Below are 12,908 nucleotides of genomic sequence, written 5' to 3' on the forward strand. Positions count from 1 at the left end.
ATTTTTGTTTTAGATTCCATCTCTCACAGTTGAAGTGTACCTATGATAAAAATTACAGACCTCTACATGCTTTGTAAGTAGGAAAACCTGCAAAATCGGCAGTGTATCAAATACTTGTTCTCCCCACTGTATATCTATGGTGTATATGCTGAAGGCATCTGAGCCATAAGGGAGACTAGGCATCTACCACCACACTATCACTATCAAATTGGGGGGGGTCGCAATGTAGCCTATGCTTTTGTCCCCCCCGCCTTGGTTGTGAAATTACAATCACTCTCTAACTTGTCATTTTTGCAGATTAAGTGTTTGAGCTAGTAATGTATCGATATTTACAAATTCAGCTATGACATAGCCAATGAATATACATTACCATTCAAAAGTTTGATCTCTTAGATATGTCCTTGTTTTTGAAAGAAAAGCAACATTTTTGACAATTTTAAAATTGATAAGACATACATTGTTAATGTTGTAAATTACTATTGTAGCTGGAAACGGCAGATTTTTAAAAAATGTACGCCTATGTAGATATTCCAGAGGCCCATTATCAGCAACCGTCACTCCTGTGTTCCAATGGCACGTTGTTAGCTAATCCGAGTTTATAATTTTAAAAGGCTAATTGATCTTTAGAATTATGTTAGCGCAGCTGAAAAGTGTTCTGTTTTAAAGCAATAAAACTGTCCTGCTTTAGACTAGTTGAGTATCTGGAGAATCAGCTTTTGTGGGTTTGATTACAGACTCAAAATGGCCAGAAACAAAGACCTTTCTTCTGAAACTCGTCAGTCTATTCTTGTTCTGAGAAATGAAGGCTATTGCATGTGAGAAATTGCCAAGAAACTGAAGATATAGTACAACGCTGTGTACTACTCCCTTCACAGAACAGCGCAAACTGGCTCTAACCAGAATAGAAAGAGGGGTGGGAGGCCCGGTGCACAACTGAGCAAGAGGACAAGTACATTAGAGTGTCAAGTTTGAGAAACAGATGCCTTACAAGTACTCAACTGGCAGCTTCTTTAAATAGTACCTGCAAAACACCAGTCTCAACGTCAACAGTGAACAGGCGACTTTGGGATGCTGGCCTTCTAGGCATAGTTGCAAAGAAAAAAGCCATATCTCACTGGCCAATAAAAATAAAAGATTAAGATGGTCAAAAGAACACACTGGTCAGAGGAAGATTGAAAAAAGTATTATGGACAGACAAATGTAAGTTTGAGGTGTTCGGATCATAAAGAGGAACATTCGTGAGACGCAGAAAAGATGCTGGAGGAGTGCTTGACGCCATCTGTCAAGCATGGTGGAGGCAATGTAATGGTCTGGGGGTGCTTTGGTGGTGGTAAAGTGGGAGATTTGTACAGTGTAAAAGGGATCTTGAAGAAGGAAGTCTCACTCCATTTTGCAACGCCATACCCTGTGGACGGCGCTTAATTGGAGCCAATTTCCTTCTAAAACAGGACAATGACCCAAACCACAGCTCCAAACTATGCAAGAACTATTTAGGGAAGAAGCAGTCAGCTGGTATTCTGTCTATAATGGAGTGGCCAGCACAGTCACCGGTCTCAACCCTATTGAGCTGTTGTGGGAGCAGCTTGACCGTAAGGTACGTAAGAAGTGCCAATCCAACTTGTGGGAGGTGTTTCAGGAAGCATGGGGTGAAATTTCTTCAGATTACCTCAACAAATTGACAACTAGAATGCCAAAGGTCTGCAGGGCTGTAATTGCTGCAAATGGAGGATTTTCTTTTGACTAAAACAAAGTTTGAAGCACAATTATTTAAATGAAATCATCATTTATAACCTTGTCATCGTCTTGACTATGTTTTCTATTCATTTCGCAACTCATTTCATGTATGTTTTCATGGAAAACAAGGACATTTCTAAGTGACCCCAAACTTTTGAACGGTGGTATGTAGCACAACTTTGGATTTCACCCTATCTCAAAATCGAATGGTTTTGACTGGTTCAAAGTTTGTCTCGCTTCCTTTCTCCACCAGCGTTGGCCATGCAGTGCACCTCGCAAAAGTGATTCCTTGTTATACAATGAAAATTTGATATCTAGAAATGACCATATACACTGATTGCTTAAAGCAAAACTATTGCTGATGGGGGAACCTGAACAATCTATTGTAAGCCCCCTTCAGCAGGTATAGCCAGATGAGTGGTCTCTGGTAGTTGTTTCCGGCGCCTAACTCCCGGTGGTCAGCGTGCAAAGCTGGGCACTGACTAGACTACTGAAATTCCCTAGGGTTGTTCGGCATGAAAAGTGACTTGTAGCTCATYGGTTACATGCTTAGTTCGACACTGAAGGAGAGGACGCATCATTTGTCACTAAATATTAGGTATTTTTGGAAGGTAGAAAGGTAATTGGAATGAATMAGCAATTTGTAGCATTTTAATCTTTGTTTTTTGACTGGTGCATGTTACATTTGGATCGGTTTGGGGTTCGCGGACCGATGCAGTCATATTTTAAACATTTGAATCGGGGAACGGTGCGTGTCCCTAGAAGGCAGATGTGATTTATAGGACGTGGCACAAAGCCCCAGTTAATCGGTCACATGCTCTGCCGCTGGCTGTTTCCCTGAGGCAGGTAGATAATATGCAGGGTGTTTTTACGATGTCGCTCCCCAGTGGTGTCACCTGGGGATTGGTACACACAGCCTGAGTCAATTCCCCCCCCCCCCCCCCCCCCNACACACAGCCTGAGTCAATTCCCCCCCCCCCCCCCCCCCCGGTCCGCTCTCCTGTCTGGCAGCTCCTAGGCTTAGATATCTGAATTGCTCCATTCGAATTCCCAAAAGTCTAATGTCCACATCCTTATACTTATCAGTGGAAATGGTGAGGCAAATGGGGTTATGATGGTTTAACCCCACGTTTTGTAAAAAATAACTATTTTGAACCCGGAATGGCAGTTATTGGAATGATTCAAATGTAAAGGGAACCCATCTCATTATTTGCCCCTCCCATAGTTGTCAGAGGAAGGGAGATGGGTGTTAGCAGGTGAAGCTGATAGCCCGTCCAGGCTAGCAAGAGGGGGAATGTGGAGAAATGTAGGGGGTGGTGGATTTTGCATTGGAACCTGACCTAGCTTTAGCAGCCTGTTGGTGGGCCAACTCTGGCCTCTTGGTAGAATAGTTGTGGAGCCAGGGGTCTCACGGGTTTAGGGTGTGGTGGGGTGGGTCACACTTGCACATTTGGCCCACGTTGGAGACCGACTAGGTGGCGTGAGTGCTGAGTGGTCTCCTCTATGATGTTGGGTCTCTGCTCTCTCCCTCACCTTGCCTGCATCCCTCTCTGGTTTCAACAAGAGCCTGGTCTTTATCTAAGAGATTGCCCTGGGTCAGGTCAGACTTTTTTTGAAGTAAGGTATTTTGTCATTCCTGTGGAAAGAACTAGATGTAATATCCTTGTAGGATTAAGGCTACAGGGAACAGATTGCACAGACAGCGAGGCTAAACTATGGTATGTGGAAGTGGCTGAATGAGAACCTTATTTTCCTTGGAATGGTAATTGGAATGAAACAATGTCTCCCTTCACTGAGCCTCTGCTGCATTTCTCTGTTATCACTTGAGCTGTAACATGCAGAAACAGAAATAACATTGCCACCCACGCTCTGGTCTCTTCTCACTGTAGTTGCCTCCCACTTTCTCTCACCACATTTGTGCAAGCCTGCATTTTCTTTATGTATCATGAAACAAAAGCCCCATGTCTGAAGCTTGTTCTATAGAAATTGAGTCTTGCCCTTGTACCTAGCAACTGTGCTTTGATTGGCTGAGCCAGGGGAGTGGGGGGGGGGGGTGACGTGTGTGTGTGTGCACATAGCTGCTCATACGCTCACCCTTGTTTTTCTTTCGCTCCATCAGGGGCAATCTGATTTTCATTTCCTCCACCCTCAACCCCCCCCCCCCCCCCCTTACCTACATGTCTGCACTTAGGCCATGTTGTTCTCCAATATATAGTTTCATAGTATTTACAGATTGTTCAGTGCTTGAGTAAATTTGAATTTGATAAAAGGCACACGAAGACAATTTTGTTTACTGTACTTGTAGAGGTTGGATAGCTGGTCTCTTTTCTGAGAATCGTGTTTGGTTTCCTGAGAACTTAGTGGTGAAAACAGATCGGCATGGGGCTGTGTAGCAGTACATACAGGCCTGTGCTGCACCTTAAGGGGAATTCACAGAAGTTGTTAGAGGTTTGTCAGGCACTCTGGTGTAGCTGATGAAAGACCAACTCCTCTTTCTGTAAGCTGTCCTCAAACAACAGCTGTGTTGTCACATGACTGTATGGGCTGGCTGGCCACATGGTTAGGAAAGTCCCAGGTTGAGTTAACCAACAAATCTACAGACGTCAGCTGATTAACCACTATCTGTGTCACAGCAGGATGGTTTGAGACTGATGCAGTCTTCAGCAGTATTGACTGATGCAAGTCTTCAGCAGTATTGACTGATGCAAGTCTTCAGCAGTATTGCACCACATGGTTTGTTTAGCTACTCTAGAAAGTCAAATCTGCTGCTGTACAGGTATCAGTTGACCTCTCATCTTACCCCTTTAACTGCCCCACACCCTTATCAGTGCCTTGAGCAGTCATAGTCTAGCATCCTATCTCTGGCTTGAGATGGTTGGTTTGAGACTGATGCAAGTCTTAAGCAGTATTGACTGATGCAAGTCTTCAGCAGTATTGACTGATGCAAGTCTTCAGCAGTATTGACTGATGCAAGTCTTCAGCAGTATTGCACCAGCATGGTTATGTTTAGATACTCCTAGAAAGTCAAATCTGCTGCTGTACAGGTATCAGTTGAGCTCTCATCTTACCCCCTTTAGCTGCCCCACACCCTTATCAGTGCCTTGAGCAGTCATAGTCTAGCCATCCTATCTCTGGCTGCTGGGCTTAGCCATGTTTTTGAAGGGAGCTCTGAGACATGAGTACTCTTGATGATCATAATCCCATTACTCCTCTAAAGCACCTTGGTGGACAGAAATATATATTTTTCCATGATGCTGTTGTGTTTTAGCTGGCAGTGTGGCGGTTTCTCCTGGTTTTTCCATGAGGGTTGGATTTGACCTGAATCTGGGAATGTTGTTAAGGAAGGCAACCAGCTGTGCAGGGGTTGGGGCTCGCTGGCCAACAGACTAGGCTTTGTCTGCTCTGAGTCCTGCACTGTGAATTTACATTCCATAAGGTGCAGTGGGACAGAGCTGGGGTGACAGCTGGACCAGGGCTCACAATAGAGGCTAGCTGTGTGCAAACAGACCACTCCAGCCTCTCCTCGGATAGATGAATGCTATTTTTGAGTGAACATACACCCCTGTGTCAGCTTTAACCCCCCCATGAAAACAGCTGTTCAGAGCCATGGTGTTGCAGCAGGTTCACATTGTTTGGGTTTTATGAATGTTTGGTTTACCAGAGGTTATCTTGGTATCTCCTTCAACCAGAGCACCATTCATGATAAAGCTATCTAGCCAATCAGGAGTGTTGAAAGGGTGTCCTTGATACCTCTCCTGACCCGAGCTCTGGGTTTAGTTTATGTGGTCTGGTCAATCTAACCCCACAGATTGAGGAATCATCATGTTTGTTGTTTATTGTAATTTGTACTGCATTTTTGTGATATCCAATTGTCTCATCGCTTCAACAGTCTCTGGAGAGGTGAAGGTCGAGACATGCATCCTCCGAAACATGACCCGCCGAGCCGCACTGCTTCTTAACACACTGCTCGCTTGACATGGAAGTCAGATGTATTATTTGCCAAGAGGTTGTTCAGTTTCTCTGAAAGTAAACAGAAGAGAAGCTCATTAAATCTGAGCAGGGCACTGAGGGCAGCMAACTCCTAAGGAATTGCTTTGTTCTCCTGTCCTGCTGAACTAGCGACCCACGCATTCCTTCATCCCTGCTCAAAGTATTAAAACACCATTGGGTGTTTGTTTGACGGAGTTATGCAACTGTGCTAGGCTTTCTTAGACTGACCCACCGACAATCCTCTTTTCCTAGCTCAGTGTTTGGCCTAGTTTCACATCCCACAGTCACGCTGAGCCTGTAGCCTGATCAGTCGGTCCACCGTGGGCTTTGAGCCGAGTGCTAAGATCAGGCCCCACTCATCCCTGCCGACTGCCCTCACCTCCCAGCTCACTGCACATAATGTTCTTCATGCCTCATTACATTTTCTGCAGAGATGTTTTGGAAAGCAGGGGGACTTAAAGAAATCCATCAGTGTGGATAATCCCCCCCCCCCCCTTGAGCCCATCTGTACTGCTTTAGTTTAGCCCAGAGCTGCTGTCTACCATGTGACTTTCATACAGGCTTATTCTTCTGTGCAGAGGCACATGAGGCATCAGCTGAATAGAGCAGGCAGAAATGTTTTGTTCAGGGACGTTGGACAGCATAGACTTGTTTTTCCTATTCGCTGTTGTACACACATTACATTCAGCTGTTTTTATATAGCTGCAGCAATAGCCTCAGGTGGGAGTTGACTGTTCCCAGCCCAGAGCTAACTAACCCTGCCATCTGTCTGTTTCCTGCAGTGTGGCTCAGCAGAGTACATGGCCCCTGAGGTGGTGGAGGCCTTCAGTGAGGAGGCCACCAACTATGACAAGCGCTGTGACCTGTGGAGCCTGGGGGTCATCCTCTACATCCTGCTGAGCGGCTACCCGCCCTTTGTGGGCCGCTGCGGCAGTGACTGTGGCTGGGATTTGGGAGAACCGTGCCACACATGCCAGGTAAGGAAGGAAGCAAAGACCACCTCCGGCTGCATCAGATTCTCACTCTAGCTTTCTTTCCCTTTTCTTTATCATGTCTTCTCCTGAAACTGTATTCTGTTTGTTTAGTAGGGAGTATAGTAGTCCTAGATGCATGTGTACATTTATAGGACACCTGTGGCTTGCACACAATTGTGAAATTCAAGCTGTACGTTCCTTACTATGTGACGGTAAAGAAAGCACTTATTTCTTCTCCAGAACACGTTGTTCGAGAGTATCCAGGAAGGGAAGTATGAGTTTCCTGAGAAGGACTGGGCTCACATCTCCTCAAGTGCCAAAGACCTGATCTCCAAACTTCTAGTTCGGGACGCCAAGAACCGCCTGAGTGCCGGCCAGGTTCTGCAGCACCCATGGGTGCAGGGGGTGAGTCTCGTGCGCTCTCCCGCCCACTCCTTGACACATTTCAGTGGGTAGAATGGGTGGGGGTTGTTTTTGTCTAAAATGGGTCCTTCTGCTTTATTTTATTTTTTAGGGCTTCTCTGACACTCTGCCAACATCCATCCTACATCAAAGGTGAGTTCATCTTTTCAGAGTTCTTGAGGGATAGGGGGTATGTTTTGTGTAGTGTATCCTGATCAACTCATTATAGGAAAGTACAACTATTGAAAATGGAGTGTCACCTTCTGTGTTGTTAATGTCTATATTTGGTCTCATCCTATCAGAAACAGTGCCAAGGACCTGACGTTCTTTGCTGGCAAGGCGGTGGCCATGAACCGGCAATTGGCTGAGCAGGCTGTGATGGAGGAGCAGCAGCAGCTTGACGAGGCTCCCATGGTCATCACAGCCAGCTCCACCTCCATGCACCTCTCCCCTCCATCCAACTCAAAGCTGGCCAAGCGCAGGCAGAGGGGCAGCCTCTTGAAGACTGGACCCGTCTCTGCCTCCGAGCTCAGTCAGCTCCTCACCCCCCTCGTCATCACGTCATCATGTGCCTAAACCACCACCTTTGCCCACCCCCCAACTCAGATCTCTAGACGACCGCTCAGCCTGGCCTCTACCTGACCGCAGCTCTTCAGCCACACTGACTGCAGGCATGTCCCCATCTTTAACAGGAGACTGCTACCATGCCTGCTGTCTGTTTCCTAACTGCCTTCTGCCCCACAGCAGCACTTATAAAGCACATCAGCCAGGGCATGCATACACATGCACATCCAGGCTGCTGGGTCTGCTAGGGACTGGGAGGTCGATGGGATGGGACGGCTCTTCAAGCTCTGTTTTTATTTTGTGAAGTCTAAGGCAGAACGTTTGAACCAAGCTCAGACACCAAAGGACTATCTGTTGTGCTGCTTTCACGTTATAACTAGATCAACTGTGACTTAAGTTTACCTGGAATGTTCTCTTTGCCTGTATGCATGAATGCAGCAGATACATACATGCTTATGCAATAGCCAAGATGTTGTGGAGGGATTCAGTGAAAAGTTCAGAATGCTGGAAGCGGATGCTGTTAGGTCCTGGTGTAGTCCATTGTTTGGCTGGGACTTTCAAAGCTTTCAGATTATTTTGCTTTATCTTAATGGATAAATTCCTCTTCAACTGAGCCTCTGTAGATTTTAAGCCCACAGTACAAAACMTTGTGGCTGTGCACTTGAGCCTCTAGTACCAGAGAATGTATCTATAACCAGCCCTTATTACGCTGCAATGTCTACCAATTCAGTTTCATAGATGAAATGAACTATGCCAAACTAGCACTGGCCATGTATCATTCAACATTCATTCCTCCTGAATTTCTACAACGCAATAGGGGTTGAATTACATTAGTGTCGCCTGCCTCTGCAAGAGAGGCTTTATGCACCAACCAAAAGTTCTTGGTGCATGTAACTAATTTGATACCAGACAGGTATACTACAAGGCAGGATAAATAAATTAGCCAGCTAACTTGGATTAAAAACCATAACTTGATTTCTTGTTCATTAAATAAGCTAAACATCATGTTTTTTGGTTTAGTCACTAACCATGTTTCCATSAACTTTTTATGCGATTTTTAAATGGCATGTCTGATAATGTCACGGCAGGCCTGACGGAAACGGCAAATTTGTCGGTGAACTTTAACAAATGTTTAAACAAAATATGATAGACAAGGTGAGATTTGTTAGTACAATTAATTATGTGAGGAGATGGCAACGCAAATGCCTTTTTATGCGCAAATATTGATATAACATATTGTAGTAAGCTTGGAGTCATGCGATATGTTGTGGTCCGCCCACTACGACTGATCAAAGAATGCCGTTTATTAGGCTACAGATGACATAAGTTATGATTAACTTCACAAGGTGGAGAAAGATCATGCAGTGTCTACTCCTTTCCAATAAATATCGAGGGTCTTATTCTGGAAACATGATCGTGCTTGGCTGCTTTTTGACACATCTTGCTATTTTGTCCATAATCTCATGTAGGCTATCCTACAAGGACTCTATCTGCAAGCTGTTGACTAGAGCACATGTACCAAGACYAGTGGGCATATTTGCAATACAACACCATTTTTATTTTGTKGACAAAACCATCAGTTGCAAATGCGAGGGAAACTTGTATTTGGTACATGGGAATTTAACCGCAAAAGTTATTTTTATGTGCATTACGTCATCACGTACAGCATTTTTATCCTCAACAGGTCAACTTGATGGAAACCCATCTCTGGGAAAATGCACGTATTTGTTTTTCTGCAAAGTTTCAGAATATTTACATAAATCTGTCGCCAATTGGATGGAAACCTAGCTAATGAGACTTCCCATTTCAAGCTTCTCTTTAAAAAAAAGTCWTTTCTGAACATTTAGGCACGTTAGCTGGCTAACTCCTTGATCCAGCTTAGATGTATACCCCGCTGACATATTGAAGGGGTTTGCCTGACGCTACCCTTGCTTAAAAATGGCAAATTTGTTTCCCCATGCCGAGTTGTGTACTAAGTTGTTGTTATCAGACCATTTAGCTGTTCACATCTAATACATCTTAAGTAATTTGACTGCTGGTTAGTGTGAAGTGATTTTATGCCATGGCTGTCATAACCTGTCAAGCATAGCAGGGTTAGAAAAGCACATTTTGGCCACTGTGACTTACCTATTTTATTTGTTCTGAGATCAGGTTTCAAATCCAATCAGGCTTTTCCGTTAAGGGGGTAACCTGATACTGTCCTTTATYATGTGACACACCCTCTCAGAATGATTCTAAACTGCATCATAACTTTGCATAAAACATGGTGAAGGAGACTATTGGGAAAAAAAATACAAAATGGAAAAGCATTCCGAAGAAAAAAAGTATTCTGAGGCCATGTAGCTGTAAATAATCAGTTCTTTAAAAAAAAGTTTACTTTATATAATGTTTCACTCCATGTCAATGTTTAAATGTGCCACTGCTATTTTAGTTTTTTATGTCGACCTGCATGTGGCGTTCAGGTGGAACACCGGATGTTTTTATATTCTAAGATTATTTTTTAAGTGTTGAATGTACGAGAGGATGTGGGATGGGGAAAGTTTTCATTATTTTWAAGATTTTTTTGTATGTGTATCTGGAGCAAAATAATGAATGCCCAGTGAAGGCTTTTACTGTTTTGTATGTGAAAAGTGTTGGTAACTATCTGTTTGGAAACAAGTTAGGCTCTTTCTGAAATTTGAACAATTATTTTACGGTGATGGTCTCAAGACACTGTAGCCATTTGCCAAAGAGGGTAAAAGTCATGAAAACAAGTGTTTTGACCTGGGKTTTTTTGACATGAGCACACATTCTCAAGGAGTAAAACTCCTAAACTCATGAATGTCCATGTGGTGTTGCCAGCACCGCAGTGTGGTACTCTGGGGGGAGGGGGGGGAATAAATAAAAATGACTCCCTTGACGTCATATGGCCCATTATGCTGATAATAGGACACTGATTGTAATCTTTTAAAGAAACCTACCAATGCATCTTTGTGGGGTTTTATGTCTTATAGTAAGACTTACTTGAATTTGTATATGCAGCTGTTTTCTTTGTTTGTGAAACTACCTTGCTATCAAGAATCTGAACAAAAGCATTAAGCTAAGTAAGGTGGTCTTTAGRGTTTTGAAAATACATATTCAATTCAGTTTCTACTTTTAAAAAACAGTATCAAACATGTTTCTCTCTACGTTTCGTTAGGGTTGGGATTCTCAGAAATGCATCAAGACTTTGGTAGTACTCTAAGATATAATTAAGGTATGAGTTACATTAGTCATAATCATTTCTACTTTTACCCAATGCAGTAGTTTTGGACTACCTTTTTATTTGGAGAGAATGAATACAAGCTATCCCTAGCCTCTTTTAATTATTATTTTTTTAGCTTTTTGTAAGACCTTTTTAATAAGTCAACTGGACAGTCATAATCCACTTCCCCACAATTTGAATGTAGCCCACCGGCAATGCATTTTAACATTGACATTTTTATAAATAGTTGAGTTTGAGGGAGGTAACATGTAGACTTGTTTTTCTACCATGTGGTTATGATATCCTCAAGCCTTGAGGCTTCTCTTGAGTGTTGTTGATACTTGTTTTTAACCTCTCCCAGCCCAAAAATATTGATGGGGAAAAATGTTGGAAAGTACATATTACATCAGAGACAAACATTGATTTTAAATAAGCACTTTACTGTACCATGTGACTGATTTTGCAGTTCACATAAAGCAACATTTGACTGTTGCAGAATTTTGTTTTTCTAAAGATACAATAAAAATGCTTTGAACAATTGTTATTTTTTTCTTCGGTTAAGAATACTTAATGCCTTCAGAAAATGCACACCCCTTGAGTTTGTCAAAATGTTTGTTACAGCCAGAATTTTAAAATGTATTAAATAGGAGAGTGAATTCACTGGCCCACACACAATACCCCATAATGTCAAAGTGGAATTATGTTTTTAATTTAAAATGAAAAGTTAGTCTTGAGTCAAGTATTCAACTCCTTTGTTATGGCAAGCTTAAATAGGTTCAAGAGAAAATGTGCACTAATAGTGTTTAACATGATTTTTCAATGACTACCTCATCTCTGTACCCCACACATTCTTTTGGTTGTGTATGTGGACACCTTGTAGAACATCTCATTCTGAAATCATGGGCATTAATAAGGAGTTGGTCCCGCCCCTTTGCTATAACGGCCTCTAGTCTTCTTGGAAGGTTTTCCACTAGATGCGGGGACTTACTTCCATTTAGCCATAAGAGCATTACTGAGGTCGAGCAGTCCGCGTTTCAATTCATCCCAAAGGTGTTTGATGGGGTTGAGGTCGGCTCTGTGCAGGCCAGTCAAGTTCTTCCACACCGATCTTGACGAACCATATCTGTATGGACCTCGCTTTCTGCACACGGGCATTGTCATGCTGAAACAGGAAAGGGCCTTCCCCAAACTGTTGCCACAATGTTGGAAGCACAGAATTGTCTAGAATGTCATTGTATGCTGTAGCGTTAACATTTCCCTTAACTGGAACTAAGGGATCTAGCCCGACCCATGAAAACCAGCCCCAGACCATTATTCATCCTCCACCAAACTTTACAGTTCATACTATGCATTCGAGTATGTAGCGTTCTCCTGGCATCCGCCAAACCCAGATTTGTCCGTTGGACTGCTAGATGTTGACGCGTGATTCATCACTCCAGAGAACTTGTTTCCACTGCTCCAGAGTCCAATGGCGGYGAGCTTTACACCACTCCAGCCAACACTTGGCATTGCGCATGGTAATCTTAGGCTTGTGTGYGGCTGCTCAGCTATGGAAACCCATTTCATTAAGCTCCCGACGAACAGCTCTTGTGCTGACAATGCTTCCAGAGGCAGTTTGGAACTCGGTAGTGAGTGTTGCAACCGAGGACAGAAGATTTTTATGTGCCTCAGCACTTAGTGGTCCCGTTCTGTGAGCTCGTGTGGCCTACAACTTTGTGGCTGAGCTGTTGTTGCTTCTAGATGTGTCCACTTCACAGTAGCAGCACTTACAGTTCACTGGGGCAGCTCTAGCAGTGCAGAAATTTGACTATCTATGTCTATGGAGATTGCATGGCTGTGTGCTCGATTTTATACCCCTGTCAGCAACGTGTGTCTGAAATAGCCGAATACACTAATTTCAAGGGCTTTCCACCTACTTTCATATACAGTTGAAGTCGKAAGTTTACATACACTTAGGTTGGAGTCATTAAAACTCGTCTTTCAACCAMTCCACAAATTTCTTGTTAATAAACTAGAGTTTT

At 43.4% G+C, this 12,908-nt stretch overlaps 1 protein-coding gene across 2 annotated transcripts in view; it reads left to right on the plus strand.

Moving 5' to 3' along the window:
- mknk2b (MAPK interacting serine/threonine kinase 2b) overlaps positions 1–11,425 on the plus strand; it is a 17,840-nt gene extending 6,415 nt beyond the window's left edge. For both annotated transcript variants that reach the window (XM_024003855.2, XM_024003856.2), the window contains exons 11-14: positions 6,507–6,701; positions 6,939–7,103; positions 7,213–7,253; positions 7,403–11,425. In XM_024003855.2, the coding sequence (XP_023859623.1) occupies positions 6,507–6,701; positions 6,939–7,103; positions 7,213–7,253; positions 7,403–7,676 (675 nt within the window). In that variant the 3' untranslated portion in view covers positions 7,677–11,425. The remainder of the gene's footprint in view (positions 1–6,506; positions 6,702–6,938; positions 7,104–7,212; positions 7,254–7,402) is intronic.
- Positions 11,426–12,908: the final 1,483 nt, after the last annotated feature.

This window comes from Salvelinus sp. IW2-2015, linkage group LG16 (assembly GCF_002910315.2).
Source record: "Salvelinus sp. IW2-2015 linkage group LG16, ASM291031v2, whole genome shotgun sequence".
NCBI lineage: Eukaryota > Metazoa > Chordata > Actinopteri > Salmoniformes > Salmonidae > Salvelinus > Salvelinus sp. IW2-2015.